Below are 19766 nucleotides of genomic sequence, written 5' to 3' on the forward strand. Positions count from 1 at the left end.
TATGGAAGTAATTTTCTAACATTTTGGTTCAGAATAATTGGGGATGGGAAGGGGAGATTGGTTAAAATGTAGATTTCCAGACTCACTCCCAGAGGTCCTGATTGTTTATCTAGGGTTAATTCCTGAAGTGTGCATTGTAAGAAGCACCACTCACTCCTAAATAATTTCTCACTCTTTAGAGAAGCATGGACTCATAAAAGAGCCTTAAATGAAATATTCTATCTACTTTTCCTGCCTCTTTTGCTATCATTCTCCATTTCTGGGATTTTTTGCTTCAACAGAACCTAAAAATTATCCATTTTCCCTACCATAATCCCCTATGCCTTTGTACAAAGGTCCACTGAAATAGTCTGGCTGGCTAATTCCACTCAAGTACCTGCTGAAAAGCTACCTTCGCTGGTTTTCTTATCGGATTTAGGAGGACCTATCCACAGTACCAATGCGCTTTGCATCTGTGTGGCTGTGCACTCCCATTTGTGTGCCGCGCACAACTTTCTAATTATTGTTTGCATGACTGCCTGGATATAGCACTTCTAGACTCTGCCTCGAAGGCGGAGACTATTTTCTTCTTCAGTATTTAACATCTTGCTTGGTAGTCAGTAGAAGGTCAACAGACGGTTTGGTTTTTTGGTTTGGTGACTTGTCCTAAGTCACATAGCTGGTAAACTGCACAAAATATGAGCCAAGTTCTTCAAATCCTAGATGTTTCTTTCCTGGTATATGTTGCACCTTTTTCATGATCTCTCTAACTGGTTATCCTTTCCATCGCTTTCTGCCTTCCTAGTAGCATTTGACATTTTATTTCACGTGTTAAAATCCTTTTGGAAACAAGTCTTATTTTCTCCTTCAGGACATAAAGTACAGAAAGCTTAATGTATGTGATTCAATATTTGTATTCCACACAGGGCCTCGCAGAATATATGGTATGGTATTTAGTAGTAGAAAAAGTATTTTTTTTTATAACATACATATTATAAAAAATATATTAAAATATATATTATAAAGTATTATATGTATATTTGATTAACAAATGACAGATAGACAGGACTAAGCAAGCATGACCTCAAACGGACGCAATTTTTTTCCTTTTCCTTTTTGCCTTGAAGATTTTACGGCCAGAATCGCAGCGTCTCTCACCTCGGTACCCCTCCTCTGATGTTACAATCCAGACCTAGAACTACCAATCCCAGAATGCCATGCAAGGGGGCGGACTCTCCGAGAACCGCTGAATGATTGGCAAGCGGAGGCGTTTCCTTCCGGCGGGAAGGGCTTGGGAGGCGAGGACTTGCGGAGACGTTCGAAAGCTATTACTGGGTGGAGCCGGACACTCGGGGAGGGGTTTGTGGGTGATCCTTGGTTCTCCCGCCCGCTGAGGAGATGGATGAGGACGGGCTTCCTCTCATGGGGTCAGGCATAGACCTGACCAAGGTTTGTAAAAGAAGGAATTGGACTTCCGGTGACCTGGGAGGCGGATGGTGAAGGGACGCCCAATCCCCTTGGAGACCCCATGTCCCATGTCCCCATGCCTCACCCTGTCCATGAACCCGGCTTCTCTTCTGCCGGCCTCTGTGGGAGCGTCCCATAATTCACCTTAAAAAGGGGTACCTCCCGAGCTGTTGAAGGGATTAGTGTGCCTCTCGCAACCTTCGCTTCCCTTGTCACGAGGCTGCCTACTCAAGGGTGACTCCCTGGAGACACGGGCCGCTTGCGACCTCTAACCCTTCCTCTTTTCTTCGGCCCCCAAGTGTTTTGTGTATTTATGTGTGTTGTCTTTACTGGTAAGTTCGTACTTGTGAATCCAGAGCCCACTGTGGAACTTGTCTGCAGCCTCTGTCAGCCTCGGCCACAGCCCCCTAGGCCCCCGCCTCCACACCCCCCGTGTAGGGAAACGAGGGCTACCCAGAGTACTTCCAGGGACTCATCACACAGCACAACTCCCGCCCTTGTTACTATCAGGGAGTGCACAGCGTACATTCCTCCTGTCCAAATTATGTATTTTTTTTACATAACACAGGTGCCAGCTATTCAACAGAAAAGAACGGTGGCATTTCTAAACCAGTTTGTGGTGCACACTGTACAGTTCCTCAACCGCTTTTCTACAGTTTGTGAGGAGGTAGGTCCTGTGATACTGGTTTTAATGAGCAGCCTACACACCACTTTGCATAGTTGAAAGCAGCAAATGAGTAAAACAAGAATTACAGTCTATTCCCATACCAACACGTCACTCAGTCATTATGTTAACAAACTTTATTTAAATCCTTTTGGGTTCTGTTCCATCAGGTCTGCATCCCACCTCTGCTAAATTTCCAGAGGCCTTTTTGAAATAGTTCAGTAAGGCTTACTGTGATTAAAGAGAACAAAAAGAATGTCAGAATATCAGAGTTGAAAGCATTTTTTATTTTCTAATTGGTTCTTTTTCTTAAAGGTTTACATTTTTAGGTACACACTGTTTCAGTTTATATTATTTTACCTTCGTTGGGCCCCCTGCCCCAAATGGTTAAGAAGGTAGCCTAGAAACATAACTTGGGCATCCAATATTATGGAAATAAAAATACAGTCTGAAAATAAATGATTGGTGTAGTGAGGACTAAGTATCCAATTAAGGATTAGATGCCAAACCCAGAGATCCCTTTCTTTAAAAAGTAAAGGCACAAAAGAGAAGGTGTAGAAACATGGGTTGAAACTGGGTTTAAGAAAGGAGAAAGGGGTAAAATTAGATAATTCACAGGGGAGCCAATTAACTAAATAGTATTCAGTTTATTCTGTTTTGTATTTAATATAAGATACAGACTTAGCAAGTAGAGTTTTTGTTAGATGTGTTATTAACAAAAATTGCATGGAAAACTATTTTCATTGTAGCTTTCAGCTGCTGTTTTTGTCTAGTTATTAAAATCTCTTCTGTCTTCTCTCTAAGACAAAGGAATTGAAATAATTGATAGAGTAAGGGCCTTAATGTAATATGTTTTATCTAACAGGTCCAGGAGTGGGTACTTGCTTCCCTAAGTTTTATCCTGCTCTCCTGCCTCTCTAAATGGGATATTGCATTGACTGACTAAAAATCAGTAAGCAAAGGATATAGTCCTTCATTTTTTATATCAGGGTAGGGTGGAGAAGTACCTGGAGAGAGACTATTCCAGGACTGGTAACAGAAGCAAATAGTCCACCCCTATACTTCTCAACACCAGTTAAAAAATAAACCAAACAACAACAACAACCAGCAAACACACACACCTATGAAAGCAGCTTGATTGAGCTGAACTGGGCCAGAGACAGCCCTTCACCCTTGTAGTGCCTGACAGTTTTCACTGCCTGCGAAGTGAGTGCTATTTACAATTATCATCTCTTGTTTACTGATTGCTTAATTATCAAAGCTCATGATTCATTCTTCTCTCCCTTCTGTTCCTCTCTCAACTTCCCCTCAACTGTTTGTATTAATTCCTAGTTCTTCCTTAAATTGGAGACACAAAAACTAGACCAAAAACTCATGAAATTTATGTTTATTGCCTTTTTCTCCTTTATGGATGATAATCTTGGTTGACTAACTCATGATTTTTATAATCCATATTTCAGCAGTTTGGATATAGTTGTGGGCTGTTTGGTGTGATGACAACAGTTATTATTTATTGTGTGCTAATTCTGTGCTAGGCATTGTTCTAAGCACTTTACTTGTATATTTGATCATCACAGGCCAGCCTTTGAGAAAGGTCCAGTTTTCTCTCTTTTAGAAATACAGAAACCGGTGTGTGTGTGGGGGGGGGGGGGGGGATGGTGATGGAAGGAGACTTCACTTTGGGTGGTGAACACACAATACAGTGTACAGATGATGTATTATAGAATTGTACACATGAAACCTATATATATAATTTTGTTAACAAATGTCACCTCAATAAATTCCGTTTTAAAAAAAGAAGAAAAAAAAGAAATACAGAAACCAAGATGTAGAGATCTTTAAATCATTTGCTTAGTCATCCACTCACTCATTCAACATATATTTGAGTACATAGTATTTATCGTTGTAGTCATTGCTCTGATTTGTCCACACACAGCTAGAAAGCAGCAGAGCTAGGATTCTAACTGATCTCTTAACTGGGAAAAGTAAAAATGTGTCACTATCCTGTTATATTGCACTTGTGATCTGAGTAAGAGGCATGTTTACATTATTTTCAAATGAGAGATTGTGATGTCTCCTTTTAGCTATTTTAAAAAATTTTTTTTAGATTTGTATTTTTTGCTTTGCCATGTCCATTTAATGTAATATCTTTCTAATAGATGTAATATGTGTATTCAAACATAAAGTACCACTTTCTCCCACATTAAGGTTAATGTGATTTTTCAAAATGTGTTGTAAATTGTTAATAGCACCTACTAGGTCAGTGTTCTTGTTTAGATAAATTCTTAAACAGGAACCAATTGACTATATTTCCCTTGACAAAAATATGAACCTCAGCTGTTATTTTTTTAACTGGAAGTGGACCGGGGTGGGGTTGGGGGAGAGACTTGATCTCTTTTTTTGTTTTGTTTCTCATATAATCTGGTTTGAACTAAACTGAAATTATAACAACTTTAGTCACTACTAAACTCAACCTAGAATTAAATTTCAAGTAAATTTTGGGGGCTCTCTTTATCACTAATACTGGGTTTTAGAGTTCTCTAATAAAGAGAAAAGCAAAGAACTTGACTTTTTAAACTGGATACGAGGCTACTTTGTAGCGCTAATGTCTGGAACCAGGGTAGGAAAGAAGTTAGAAGACAGAGAAAGGAAAGTAGTTGAATCAGACCCAAGTTACAGAGTTACTTAGGGTCATCTCTTCTTCCTTCACAAGTCCCCAGTAAGCATTTCTCTTCTGGCCCTAATCAGAAAAAATCTAATTGAGACTGCAAATTAAATGGAGGAGAGGCGCACAGTGCAAGTTCTCTGCCTATTGCAGATAAAACACAGCAGAAATTTAACCTGATAGTGAATTTTAAAATCAAAGGTACTCTATACACAGGGCAGTCAGATGTGTTATTTTGACTCAGACTTGTAACGTGCTTACAATACTGGGTTTTCAGTCATTTCTTAAATATTCTATAACACTTTTTCCCCCTGAAGTCTTAAGTATAGGCAAAAATGCTTATAATTTTCATGTGATCTAAAAAACTTTACAGTGCATATCTTTTAAACCCACCATTTGACTTAATCTTCAACCTAATACCTGTAATGTTTTGCTTAAAACTCTATTTACTACTACACATTCACAATTGCCTTTACAACTTTTACAATTTTGGGGCTTACGTGGCAGATGAAGTTTAATAAAACAAGCGATTGCTTTCCTCTCTGGCTTCTAGGACACAAAAAGTCCAGTGTGATATACCAAGAGATCCATTATTTTAAAATACGGATTCTCTTTTAGGGAACTAAATAATTCACAAACCTGAAAAAACAACAACAACAAAACACGGTGTTTTATTTTTGTTTCCATGTTTAACTATTCAGAATCTGATCCAGAATTTCTCAGAATTTTCTCCCTGGCTAAGGAAGATCTTTGTTGTGATAAATCATGTTGCTTTTTTATTATCTATTAACTATTCATGCCATATTTTTTCATCTTCTTTTTCACTTTAATAAAATGCACTGCCTTAGAAAAAGGTGAGCGGTAAATCAAGAAGTTTTCAGCTCAACTGACAAACTTCAGGTAACTTGTAAATACCCGTTATGGCAAAACAAGGTATTTCAGTTTGTTTTAAATCCTTATAAAGGTAAGAGGAACGTTACATATATGGGAGAGCCTATTACCTTCCATTTCCTCTCTGCTAACTTTCAGAGATGGGGACAGTTACTGTCACTGATCATGTTACCTATCTATATCCGTAGTCATCTACACTTGAGAGCAGTGGTTCTCAACCGGGAGACGTTGGCTATGTCTAGAAATATTTTTAGTTGCCACAGGCGAGAAGTGCTAATGGCATTTAGTGGGTAGTGGTCAGAGATCCAGTTAACCATCCTACAGTGCACAGGACTGCTCCTTACAACAAAGAATTATCAAAACCAAAATGTCAGGAGAGTCATGGTGGAGAAACCTGTTTTGTAGTGGTCTGAGGTTGTAGAAGGAAAATGCAGAAGGCACACACATTTTAGAAATGAGCTTCAGCAGCCCGTAAATGAAGCCAGTGACTTCCTCAAGTGACGATGGCTTTCGGAAAAGTATATATTTATATATGCTACAGAAATAATTATATGGCAACAGACTCAAAAAATTTTATTATGCTAAAAACCAGAGGTTCTTTTTTTTGAAAACCAGAGGGTCTTAATTGTGCCATGGACCCTTTGGCAATCTAGTGAAACAAAATTAATGTTTTTAAATATATAAAATAAAATGCATAGGATTACAAAAGGAACCAATTACATACTTTAAAATCTCAAAATTGTGATGTAATATGTACTTTGTTAAAGTATTAAATTGTGCAATCCAGACAACATTTAGTATTTTAGACTCAGAACCAACTTGGGAGAAGATGGTTCGTTTATCACAACAAAGATCTTCCCTCGCCAGGGGGAATTCTGAGAAATTCCTGGTCAGATTCTGAGAAAATCATTTACATAATAGTTTTAAACTTTGGGTACATAAACTTCAATGGAGGATAAAAACTATTTTTTTACCTTTAACTTAAATTTTACATTTTTTTAACTTTAAATTTAGTCAACAAAAAATCATGGTAATATTGGGACCTATGACTCACCAAAGAAATCCAGATTTTTTTTTTTTTTTTTTTTTAAACAGATTTTATTCATTTATTTTATAGAGGGGGAAAGAGAGAGAGTGAGAAAGAGAGAGAGAAGAGGGAGGAGCAGGAAGCATCAACTCCCACATGTGCCTTGACCAGGCAAGTCCAGGGTTTCGAACCGGTGACCTCAGTGTTCCAGGTCGATGCTATATCCATTGCGCCACCACAGGTCAGGCAGAAATCCAGATTTTTTTAATTAAACTTTTTATTAGCTTACAACAATTACAAACTTCTTTCAGGTGAACAACATTATAGTCAGTCATCGTGCTCACCGCCAAAATTCTAGTTTCCTTACAATGCAACTGACCCTCATTACCAATTTTGCCTCCCCTTCACCCCCTACCCCCTGTGGTAACCACTAGTCCGTTGTCTGACTTTGTTTTTGCTTTGTTTTTTATTAGTTTTCTTTTTATTAGTTTCCACATATGAGTGAAATCATACAGTATTTGTTTTTCTCTGTCTGACTTATTTCACATGGCATAATCCCCTCAAGGTTCATCCATGTTGCATATGGCAATATTTCATCGTTTTTTATGGCACAGTGGTATTCCATTGTGTATATACATCACATCTTCTTTATCCATTCATCTACTGATGGACAATTAGGTTGTTTCCATATCTTGACTATTGTAAATTATGCTGCAGTTAACATAGGGTACATATATCTTTTTGAATTAGTATACATATATTTTCAAATTAGTGCTTTCATAGTCTTTGGATAAATACCCAGAAGTAGAATTTCTGGATCATATGGTAGTTCTAGTCTTAACTTTTTTTTTTTGTGGCAGAGTCAGACAGAGGGACAGATAGGGACAGACAGACAGGAAGGGAGAGAGATAAGAAGCATCAATTCTTTGTTGTGGTACCTTAGTTGTTCATTGATTGCTTTCTCATAGGTGCCTTGACTGGGGGGCTACAGCAGACTGAGTGACCCCTTGCTTGAGCCAGCGACCTTGGGTCCAAGCTGGTGAGCTTTGCTCAAACCAGATGAGCCAGCGCTCAAGCTGGCGACCCCAGGGTCTCGAACCTGGGTCTTTACATCCCAGTCTGACTCTCTATCCACTGTGCCTGGTCAGGCCTATTCTTAATTTTTTAAATAATTTTCATAGTTATACCAATTTAGATTTCCACCAGCAGTGAATGATGTTTCCCTTTTCTCCTTCTCCTCTCCAGCCCTTGTTATTTTCTTCTTTTTGATGATAGCCATTCTCACAGGTATGAGGTGATATCTTATTGTGGTTTTGATTTGCATTTCCCTAATTAGTAATATTGAACATTTTTTATGAGAAATTGCAGGTTTTTTTAATTCAGTTATACTTTTTTCAGATTTGTTTTTGTAGTGATCGCACTTTATCCACAGGAGATAGCTTCTAAGACCTCAGTGGATACCTGAAACCATGGATGGTACCAAACCCTATTGTTTTTTTCTCCATTCATACATACTTTTGCACTTAAAGGAAGCAGCTTACAGCTTCTCTTTGGTATATACAAATTGCCAACATCACTACTCTTACACTTAGGAGCCATTTTATTTGTTTGTATTTATTTATTTATTTATTTATTTTTGTATTTTTCTGAAGCTGGAAACGGGGAGAGAGAGTCAGACAGACTCCTGCATGCACCCGACCGGGATCCACCCGACATGCCCACCAGGGGTGAAGCTCTGCCCACCAGGGGGCGATGCTCTGCCCCTCCGGGGCGTCGCTCTGCCGCGACCAGAACCACTCTAGCGCCTGGGGCAGAGGCCAAGGAGCCATCCCCAGCGCCCAGGCCATCTTTTGCTCCAATGGAGCCTTGGCTGCGGGAGGGGAAGAGAGAGACAGAGAGGAAGGGGGTGGGGGTGGAGAAGCAAATGGGCGCTTCTCCTATGTGTCCTGGCCGGAAATCGAACCCGGGTCCCCTGCACGCCAGGCCAATGCTCTACCGCTGAGCCAACCGGCCAGGGCCTATTTTTTTTTTTTTTTTTATTCATTTTAGAAAGGAGAGAGAGGAGAGAGAGAGAGAGAAGGGGGAGGAGCTGGAAGCATCAACTCCCATATGTGCCTTGACCAGGCAAGCCCAGGGTTTCGAACCGGCGACCTCAGCATTTCCAGGTCTACGCTTTATCCACTGCGCCACCACAGGTTAGGCCTTAGGAGCCATTTTAAATAAAATAAGGATGACTTGAACCCAAGCTCTAAGATAGTGTGATAATCAATGTTAGAAGCAAGACAGCCACTAATCGACTAATGGGCAAGTAGCATACTCAGCATGGGTACCCTGGGCAGAGGAACAGTTCACATTCTGGGAAGGATGGCACTAGATTTCGCCACGTTACTCAAAATTTATGAGTTGTTTGTTTCTGGAATTTTATGTTGAATATATTCAGACCATGGTTGATCATGAGTAACTATTGCAGATAAGGAGGGACTACTGTAATTCACAATTATGGTTTTATTAGGTTAGATAGCGAGGATATTTAGGTATATTATTATGTTAAAATATATCGACAGATCAGTGTCTTCATGTCTTGCATGAATAAATCATTTATATAATCTTGTTTTATTTTATTATTATTTTTTTTAGTAACAGAGAGAGGAAGGGACAGACAGGGACAGACAGGCTGGAAGGGAGAGAGATGAGAAGCACCAATTCCTTACTGGGACATCTTAGTTGTTCATTGATTACTTTCTCATATATGCCTTAACCGGAGGGCTGAGTGACCCCTTGCTCGAGCAAGCGACCTTGGACTCAAGCCAACAACCTTGGGCTTCAAGCTAGTGACTTTGGGTCTCAAGCTAGCGACCATGGGGTCATGTCTAGGATCTCACACTCAAGCCAGTAACCTGACACTCAAGCTGGCGAGCCCGAGTTCAAGCTGGCAACCTCAGATTTCGACCCTGGGTCCTCAGCATCCCAGGCTGATGGTCGTCCACTGTGCCACTGCCTGGTCAATTTAATCTTGTTTTATTTTTAAATAAAAGGTCATTTCACTTTGATGGGATTTTGATAAAGTAGATGAGAGTAGGTAAAATGAATGCAAAAGCCAAAGATTGATATACCACACAAATGCATCCAAAAAAATTGAGTATTATTGCTCTAGAGCAGCGGTTCTCAACCTATGGGTCGCGACCCCGGTGGGGGTTGAACAACCAAAACACAGGGGTCGCCTAAAGAACTGCTGCTCTAGAGAGTACAGTCATCCCTCAGTATCCATATTTGGTTGGTTTCAGGTCTTTCCAATGGCTTTAGGCGACCCCTGTGTTTTGGTCGTTCAACCCCTGCGGGGATCGCGACCCACAGGTTGAGAACCGCTGCTCTAGAGAGTACAGTCATCCCTCAGTATCTATGTGTGGTTGGTTTCAGGACCTACAGAGATATCATCTGGGGATGTTCAAGTCCCATGTATAAAGTGGTATTGTATTTGCACGTAACCTACACATATCCTCCTGTATACTTTAAACTCTAGGTTACTTAAAATACCTAATACAATGTAAATGTTATGTAAGTAGTTGTTATACTTTATTGTTTAGGGAATAATGGCAAGAAAAAAGTCAGTACATATTTAGTATAGACACAACCATTATAATACTACCTACTTGGTAAACGTCAACAATGGCATAACTGTTCTTCCCTTAATGTTTTTGATTTGTGGTTGGTTGAATCTTAGGATACAGAAACTGCAGATATGGAGGGCCGACTCTTTAACATTTTTGTCCAAGCCTCTTTAATCTTTATCAACAAGTAATTTTTCCAAATAAATATTTTCGTTCTTATTTCCTATTTACTAAGTCTTGTATTTTGATCCTTAGTGTATCCGGTATGAATCACTGAATACTAATTGCAGAACAATTTAGTTTTATGATGTAACTCTGAAAAAAAATGTAATACCAATTTTTTAAATAATTCCAGATAAACAGCATCTGTTTTAGGAAATTTGATTGGAAAAATTTGATTTCCAGTATTTAGCAGAGTAGTATCTTCATCTTAGTAAGAAAACAATTGATCCAAAAAAAAAAAGAAAACAACTGATCATTTATTAGCTTTGACTAACAAAAATTGTATCTATGAAATACATGGGAATTTCCATCTTTTTTAAATTAAGCTTTGTTTTTTAAAGAAGTTTTAGGTTCATCAACACTAAGCAGAAAGCACTAAGTTCCTCTGTACTCCCTGACCCCCAGCCTCCACGCACACAATCTTTCCTTTTTTTTTTTTTTGGATTTTTCTGAAGTAAGAAGCAGGGAGGCAGAGAGACAAACTCCTGCATGCGCCCAACTGGGATCCACCTAGCAAGCCTACCGGGGGGTAATGCTCTGCCCACCTTGGGGGCGATTCTCTTTTGCAACCAGAGTGATTCTGGCACCTGGGGCGGAGGCCATGAGCCATCCTCAGCGCCCCGGCCAGCTTTGCTCCAATGGATGGAGCCTTGGCTGCAGGAGGAGAAGAGAGAGACAGAGAGGAAGGAGAGGGGGAGGGGTGGAGAAGCAGATGGGCACTTTTCCTGTGTGCCCTGGCCAGAAATCAAACCCGGGACACCCATAACACAATCTTTTCTAATATCCACATTCTCTCCCCCCTCCCTCCAGGGTACATTTGGTAAAATTGATGTTACAAACAATCCATATTGACATACCATCAACCACAGAGTCATGTTTTAAGAGTGTAAAAATCTTTCAAAAATAGTGTCTGGAGTTGCAGTATTTGAGATCAGAATATTTTACTTGTTTTGAAGACTTAGTTTTCTAAGCTTGAAAATTGTAAGAATAATAGCTTCTACTTCATACATTTGGTGTGAGATTTCAAATGATATTTAAAGTAAATGCTCATGTTTACAGTGATGATTATTGCTTAAAATACATATAATAAATATATTAAAAGTTAATTTTTAATTCATCTTTTTGTTTCTTTTTTGTGTTCATTTACTTTCATCAAACCAATGTATGCATTTTAAAGTAAGTTAGAAATAGCCTGACTGGTGGTGGCACCGTGGAGAGCATTGACCTGGGACGCTGAGATCCCAAGTTCGAAACCCCGAGGTCACCGGCTTGAGTGCAGGCTCATTTGGTTTGAGCACAGGTGCACCAGCTTGAGTGCAGGTGCACCAGGTTGAGCATGGGGTCACCGGCTTGAGTGTGGGATTATCAGCATGATCTCATGGTCACTGGCTTGAATAAGGGAGCCCCTCAGTCAAGGCACATATGAGAAGCAATCAGTGAATAATTTAAAATGCTGCAACTACTGATGCTTCTCATCTCTCTCCCTTTCTGTGTGTCTTTCTGTCTCATCACTTTTTAAAAAAATTTAAAAATTAAGTTAGAAATTATTATTCAGCTTACAGATTAATTTGCTGTAGGATTTCTGCAATTAGGAAACTTCTCTAGTGAATGAAAAGATTGGTTAGATTGGCCAAAATTTAATTTTCATGATTTTCAGGAAAGCATCTATAATTTGGAGAGGAATTTATCTGTAGGTTTTATAAACCTGTATTACATTTATATAAAAGCCTTCTGTGAACAAATCTCAGAAATCAAAGCTAAACTTAGCTTTGAATGCCATTATAACTAGATTCTGATGTTTTCGTTCTAAATTATATCTTTGTAGATATCAAGATGCTCATCTAAAAAATAAGTGTCTAGTGAAGAAACACTAAGTACTCTGTGGTGGCTTTCATATTTTTTCTCTTTCTAAATGTGGGCAAAATGACTATTTTGTGAGGGGTGTTAACATCTGCCTGTGAGTTAAGATCTTGATAATATCCCAGAAAGCAGTCAAAATGCTGCATTATCTGCCAACTAGTGAACTAGCCAACCGTGTCACTAAATGTTTAGGATTAGGGAGCTTTAAATAAATGTTCTTATGGATCATATTTTATGATGTTACTATTGTGTGGCAATAGATGATAGATAGATAGATAGATAATTTAATTGTACAGAGTAACTAGAGCATGGTAAGCCCTTCGGTTCTAGTTTATCTGGGGTCTTGATGGTGGATTGATTCCTTTTGCTTATTTAGAACTCTGCTTTTTTTTCTTTAATTCTTTCCAACATGAACTGGTCACCTTTCAATTTCATCTCCTTTTACTTTTCAAACTTTAAATGTTTGAATTTAGGACTAATTGTATTTAGTGTTTAAATAATTTATAAAGGCAGATATTATTCCAAGCTGTCTTGTGTTAATTTTTATTCTTGTTTTCTATAAAGAATTTCTTCATTCATCAATAAATAATTATTAGGCTCCTATTAAGTATCAAGTACTATTCTGGACACTGGGGTATATCAGTGAACGAATACTCTGTCCTGAGAGGAGTTTACAATCTGATTCCAATATTGATTATGGCTTTGATAATGAGTTGGATAAGGCTGAAAAGGTAATTTCATATCTGTGAATACAGTTTTATAAAACAACTGCGAAACTAATGAAAATAATAGAACACTTGAATTCCTATTCCTATTCGTGTAAATAAGAGAGTAGTGTATTACAGAATAACAAATACTTAAACCATAGCTTTTATTTTCACATCTGCCCTTTGTCATCCTCAGCCTTCATTCTTTTGTTTATAATCTTTTTTTTCCAGAAGCTGGCAAACCTTTCTCTACGTATCCAACAAATTGAAACAACTCTCAATATTTTAGATGCAAAGGTTTGTATTTCTGAATAATTTATACTATAAACTCTGATGTACACTTATCAACTTTCTCAGTTTTACTTAACTTTAATTGTATTTGGAAATGAATTTAATTTAGCTCCTGTATCCCAAGGCCATATAGTACTTTTATTTGTATTTTTTTAAAATTCAGTATAATTAATAAAAGAAAAACTACTCATTTTGAACCTGAGTTTGTTTAAATGTACACATGGATTGAGATTTCTTTCATTATACTAGTCAAGAGCGTACTGTAACATGTTAACAAATTGAGCTATTTATAGTTTCCTTCATTTGATAGAAGTTTTTCAGTTATCTTAATAGTAATCACTTGATAACAGTAAAAATTATAGAACTTGAGATGTCTCCAGAGCAAAATTTGGAGAAAATATCACCTATTTTCTATTTTCAGTAGATTAAGTACTAATGTAGAATACCCATTTTGATGTCAGAAATTACAAACAATAACTAGCAAAATAGAAGGGTGTTTTGATTTGGAAGCTTGCAGATTTTGTGAGGGTTTTCTTTTTTTGTGTGTGTGGCAGAGAGAGAGAGTCAGAGAAAGGGACAGATAGGAACAGACAGACAGGAAGGGAGAGAGATGAGAAACATCAATTGTTTGTTGTGGCTCCTTAGTTGTTCATTGATTGCTTTCTCATATGTGCCTTGACCAGGGGGCTACTGCAGACCGAGTGACCCCGAGCTCGAGCCAGCGACCTTGGGTTCAAGCTGGTGAGCTTTTTTTTGGCTCAAGCCAGATGAGCCAGCGCTCAAGCTGGCAACCTCGGGGTCTCGAACCTGGGTCCTCCGCATCGCAGTCTGACGCTCTATCCACTGCGCTACCACCTAGTCAGGCAGGGGGTTTTCTTCTTTTTATAAAGTAATGGAGACACTAGTATATTTTTGTGACTTTGTCCTTTATCAGAATTAATCTGGGGAAATAAAATGGTTAAAATCTTTACCATAATGATCAGAATGTCTAGTTTGTACTTTCTACATCTTCTTGTAGACTTCAGCCATATATTTCTCTCAGAACATTCTCTAATTTGGAAAATTTAGAATACCTGGCCTTGAACATATTCAAGACATTCTAGCAGCCGTACCCACTTGAAACTATTTGGGCCGTAGCCACTGTGCTAAGTACTCTCATCAGTCACCAGTTCTCAATGAGTATCGTTGCTTCAGATCTTATTACCACTTTTTTTTTCATTCTTTGTTATGATTATGTATCTTGTTTTAATGTTTGGGGAATTCTTGAGTTAAAAGTCCAAGGTCACAAGTTAAGTTACTATATGGACAAGTTGACCTTAATTATTTCTATAATCATAGAGTTAATCTCCGAAATTAGCCAAATATCTGACAAATATATATCCTTGACATCAAGATGAAATCAGAAGAGATGGTTTGCGCGGACCTTGCACTTCCAATGTGAAATGCTTAACTACTGACAGCATGCCATCTTTTATGCATGAAAATAACACATATTAGTAATGTTCTGTAATAATTGTTTTTTTTTTAATTTTTATTTATTCATTTTAGAGAGGAGGGGGGAGATAGAGAGAGAGAGAGAGAGAAGGGGGAGGAGCAGGAAGCATCAACTCCCATATGTGCCTTGACCAGGCAAGCCAGGGATTTGAACCGGCAACCTCAGTGTTTCCAGGTTGACGCTTTATCCACTGAGCCACCACAGGTCAGGCTGTAATAATTGTTTAAAGAAAAAGAGAGTGAGTTGTTAGGCATTAAAATGTAAAGATGAGTTTTGTCATTTCTCAAATAATTGAAACTTAAAATGTGCAACAAAGCATTTTTTTTTTTTTTACAAACAATGTTTAGTTAATAATCTTTTTACATCTTTGTGAGGAAAGGTTTTTTTTATCCCCAATAAGGTGAGAAAATTGAGGCCTACAGAGATTTATACAAGGTCACATGGTTTATTTATACAAGGCACTTTGACTCCAAAGCCCACGCTCTCATTCCTTACACTAGGATTTCTTATATTTTCAGAGTAGTTACTGGAAAAGAATGGTTATAAGATAAATTAGACTTGTAAGAAATTGTTCAAAAATATTTTGTTTGTGAATGCCTTTTCCTTTTAAAATAGTTTATGGAATGGGGAATTTTTTTTTAATTTTATTTATTCATTTTAGAGAGGAGAGAGAAAGGGAGAGAGACAGAGAGGAGAGAGAGACAGAGAGAGAAGGTGGAGAGGAGCTGGAAGCATCAACTCCCATATGTGCCATGACCAGGCAAGCCCAGGGTTTCGAACCGGCGACCTCAGCATTTCTAGGTTGACGCTTTATCCACTGCGCCACCACAGGTCAGGCTGCTGAATGGGGAATTTTAAACACCAATTGAGATTTTATAAACTTGTTTCTTTAGGTATAAAAACAAAAAAGAGCTATTTAAAACACACACCTAGAGCCTGACTGGTGGTGGCACAGTAGATAAAGAGTGTCAATCTGGGACACTGAGGACCCAGGTTTGAAACCACAAGGTCACTGGCTTGAGCTTGAGCTCATCCAGCTGAGTGCAGGCTTGCCAGGTTGAACCCCCCCACCCCTTGCCCCGGCTCCAGTCAAGGCATGTATGAAAAGCAATCAGTGAACACCTAAAGTGCCACAACTACAAGTTGATGCTTCTCATCTCTCTCTCTTCCTGTCTCTCTCTCTTTTTTTTTTTTTGTATTTTTCTGAAGCTGGAAACGGGGAGAGACAGTCAGACAGACTCCCGCATGCGCCCGACCGGGATCCACCCGGCACGCCCACCAGGGGCGACGCTCTGCCCACCAGGGGGCGATGCTCTGCCGCGACTAGAGCCACTCCAGCGCCTGGGGCAGAGGCCAAGGAGCCATCCCCAGTGCCCGGGCCATCTTTGCTCCAATGGAGCCTTGGCTGCGGGAGGGGAAGAGAGAGACAGAGAGGAAGGAGGGGGGGGGGGTGGAGAAGCAAATGGGCACTTCTCCTATGTGCCCTGGCCGGGATTCGAACCCGGGTCCCCCGCATGCCAGGCCGACGCTCTACCGCTGAGCCAACCAGCCAGGGCCCCTGTCTGTCTCTCTCTCTCTCTCAAAAAACAAATAATAGACCTGGAAATTTACTGTGTTTAAGCACCTAATATTAGCCTCATATATCAACATTAATTTTCATTTCTCAGTTGTCATCTATCCCAGGCCTTGATGATGTCACGGTTGAAGTGTCTCCTGTGAGTGTCACCGGTATCACAAATGAACCACATTCTGAAACCACTTCAGAACAATCACAGGTAATTATTTAAGTTCCAAGAAACATGAGCACATCGTCTGGTTGAACCAAATATACCTAAGCAGCAGATTTGATGGAAGAAGTAAAATAAAAATATAAAACTTTGAATACTAACATTTAAAAGCCTTAAGATAGAAAATGAAGTTCGAAAAAAAAAAATTAGCTGTTTTGTTTTGTTATTTTGAAGGGCTTCCTAAAGTTAATATTTTCTTTGCCTATAAAAAAGCAACTTGATCTATACAGGACTAGGAAAACTCTTGAATATAATTATTCATGTTCACTATAGAAATTTTTTCTAAGTTCTTAAAAGAAATGTACTTTTTTAATGTTTTATTATAAAAACTTTCAAACATACACAAAAATAGAATAGTACAATGACTATCCAAATGCCCATTGCCCAGACTTATGAGTTAAGATTTTGAAGCCATTGCCTTCGTCTCTTTTTTATCACTTGCTGTAGTGAATCCCAGGCACCATGTCATTTCACCCTGTATAATTCCTGGAGCATTCCTGGAAAGTTCTGACGTTTTCTTGTATAATACAGTGCCTTTCTCCTCCACCGTAATTGACAGTAATTCCCTGGTATTATCTAACATTATGTTACTCAGAGTATGCTCCATGGACCAACAGCATGGCCATCCTCTGTGGGCTTGTTAGAAATCTCAGGCTTCATCTCAGACTTATGGAATCAGAATCTACAGTTTAACAGGATCCCTAGGTGATTGGTAGGTTATTGAAATTTGAGAGCTACTGATCTAAGAAATACCAGTTGTCTAAAAAGTTTGTTTTGGGATTTGATTTGATTAAATCTGCAACCTAGTAAGGGTCATGCTTTACATTTGGTTCTTATGCCTTAATGTCCACTTATTCTCTGTATAAGTTTAAATTTTATATTACTTTTATTTCAAGAAATAAAAATTGAGAATAATTTCTAGTACATCTCATTGAGGTCTTAAACTCAAAATAAAATCATCACTAAAATGGTGGTCTCCACTACTGCTGAACAAGTATACTTCTTAGCCATATGGAATTCTGCAGTTTACCTGGAGGTGCTTTTCACAGGGTATTTTTTAGATCATTATTGTGTTGACCATGATGACAGTGACTAACATGTAAAGGGTGCTTACTGTGAGCCAGGCACACTTCTAAGTGCTTTCCATAAATTAACTCACTTAATCTTTAAAACAACCCTGCAAAGTAAATACTCTGTGATTATTTCTACTTTATAGATGTGCAAATAAAGTACACAGAGGATAACTAACTTGCTAAGCATCAAGCAGGAAGTGGTAAAAGCTGGAATTTTAGCTCAGGCAATCTGGTGACAAAAGTCATGGCTCTTACCTGCTATACCAGACTGCCTCCAACACCTGTGTTGAATTCATTAAACATATTGAGCCCATATGGTATGAGGCCCTGTAGGAGGAGCCATATATTTAGATATAGTGTACATTTCTGGAATAAATAAGATGACAATATACTTAACAATTAGATACGAGAAAATTTAGCATCCATTTTAATATAAGAAATTCCATTATGATGGCCACTGGAATATATAATATACAAGAGGAAGTCCAGATGTTGTCGAAGAGTTTAACTTTGCAAGGTCCTTTCAATTAAATGTGGACCACCCTTTTTATAGACTTGTAAAAAATAAAGACATAAAAAATATTAAGAGTTTTTACTCTACCTAATAGAGTAGATACTTGCTCTCATATGTTTCTATAAATGTTTAAGTAAGATCTTTATAATTGAATATTCATTTTTCCAGGTGTTACTCTGACTGCCATCTCTAATATGTCTTTTAAAGCTTATGCAGTTGTATTTGTTCTGCCTCTTTAAGGTATCAAAACACTGATTACGAATAATCACAGCTACATTTTCTAAAATTCAGCATAACCTGATATGTTGGCATTTTTATTTTAAAATTTTATATTAATTTATTTGGAGGATTTATGAAGTTCTGTTGGCTTCCTGAGTTTAAAAATTTGAAAAAATTATGTATTGACTAGTTTAATGAAATAATTGTCATGTTCTTAATATTCAAATCAACTTATTTCTACTCCATTGTTATTAATTGGTATATTTTCAAATGGACTTAAGTGTTGCTTAATATAGAATTCTTATTGGCATTACAGGCAACTCACTTATCAGTTAAAGGAAAATTATGCACTTTTTCTTAATTATCCAATCATTGTGATCTCTATACATGAGTCAAAAGATCCAAGGTTTGCATACTGATTTTTCTGCAACTTTAATTTCATGGTTCGGATTTCATGCTTACAGAACATCCAGTTGTGCAGACTGAGAATGAAATGAAGGACAGTTGAGAGATATGATAGAGAATTTATTGGGTTATTCAAATAGTGAAGGTGTAAGACCTGACTTAATTAAACCTTGTTGAAGTTTTGATTATTAGGCAAAAGTTAACGGCTGTTTTGAAATGCTGACTGCCTGTATGTAATTATCATTTAGTCTGTTGTACTGTTGTATGAGCTAACTATTCATGTTTTTTAAAAACATACTTGGGTCTTGTTTGAATTTTTTATTTAATGAAATGTTTTGGACTTCTTTTATTTATGAATATATATACACATACATACACACTCCTTTTTGTGAACTAAATGGTGTTATATATAAAACAGTACAAACTTGAAGGGGTTTTGGATGTTTTATTTGCTTTAGAGTTTTTGACAAATTTGTAAGAAGAAGAACTTAATATATAATTCACATTCATACTTTAAAAACTGTGAATACTTAAAGATGTTTCTCAATTTGCCTGCATTTCAGCATAGATACATAGATATAAAGATGATTTTATCCTGTTAAGGAAATTTCTTTTAATGCTAATATACAAAGAATGAGTGAAAATTCCCAAAAGTGAACTAACTCTAAACTTTCAGGTTAATAGAAAAACCAGGAGCTGTGTAGAGACAGTCCTAGCTTTGCACTTAAGTGAGGGCTCAGTTTCGGTATGAACAAGTTTCAGTTATTTTGAGCACTGACTGTATGATAAAAGCTTTTTATCTAAAAGGCCACTCCCCAGTATTCTTCACTGTAAGTAGTATTGAGTCTTTAACCTTAACCACTCTGTGGAGAATAATACTATTGTTAATAGT

At 37.9% G+C, this 19766-nt stretch overlaps 1 protein-coding gene across 2 annotated transcripts in view; it reads left to right on the forward strand.

The window, feature by feature from the left end:
* The first annotated feature begins 1282 nt into the window (after positions 1-1282).
* WASHC3 (WASH complex subunit 3) overlaps positions 1283-19766 on the forward strand; it is a 53177-nt gene continuing 34693 nt past the window's right edge. For both annotated transcript variants that reach the window (XM_066361214.1, XM_066361215.1), the window contains exons 1-4: positions 1283-1428; positions 2015-2113; positions 13322-13387; positions 16544-16651. In XM_066361214.1, the coding sequence (XP_066217311.1) occupies positions 1378-1428; positions 2015-2113; positions 13322-13387; positions 16544-16651 (324 nt within the window). In that variant the 5' untranslated portion in view covers positions 1283-1377. The remainder of the gene's footprint in view (positions 1429-2014; positions 2114-13321; positions 13388-16543; positions 16652-19766) is intronic.

Source organism: Saccopteryx leptura, chromosome 1 (assembly GCF_036850995.1).
Source record: "Saccopteryx leptura isolate mSacLep1 chromosome 1, mSacLep1_pri_phased_curated, whole genome shotgun sequence".
Taxonomy (NCBI): Eukaryota; Metazoa; Chordata; class Mammalia; order Chiroptera; family Emballonuridae; genus Saccopteryx; species Saccopteryx leptura.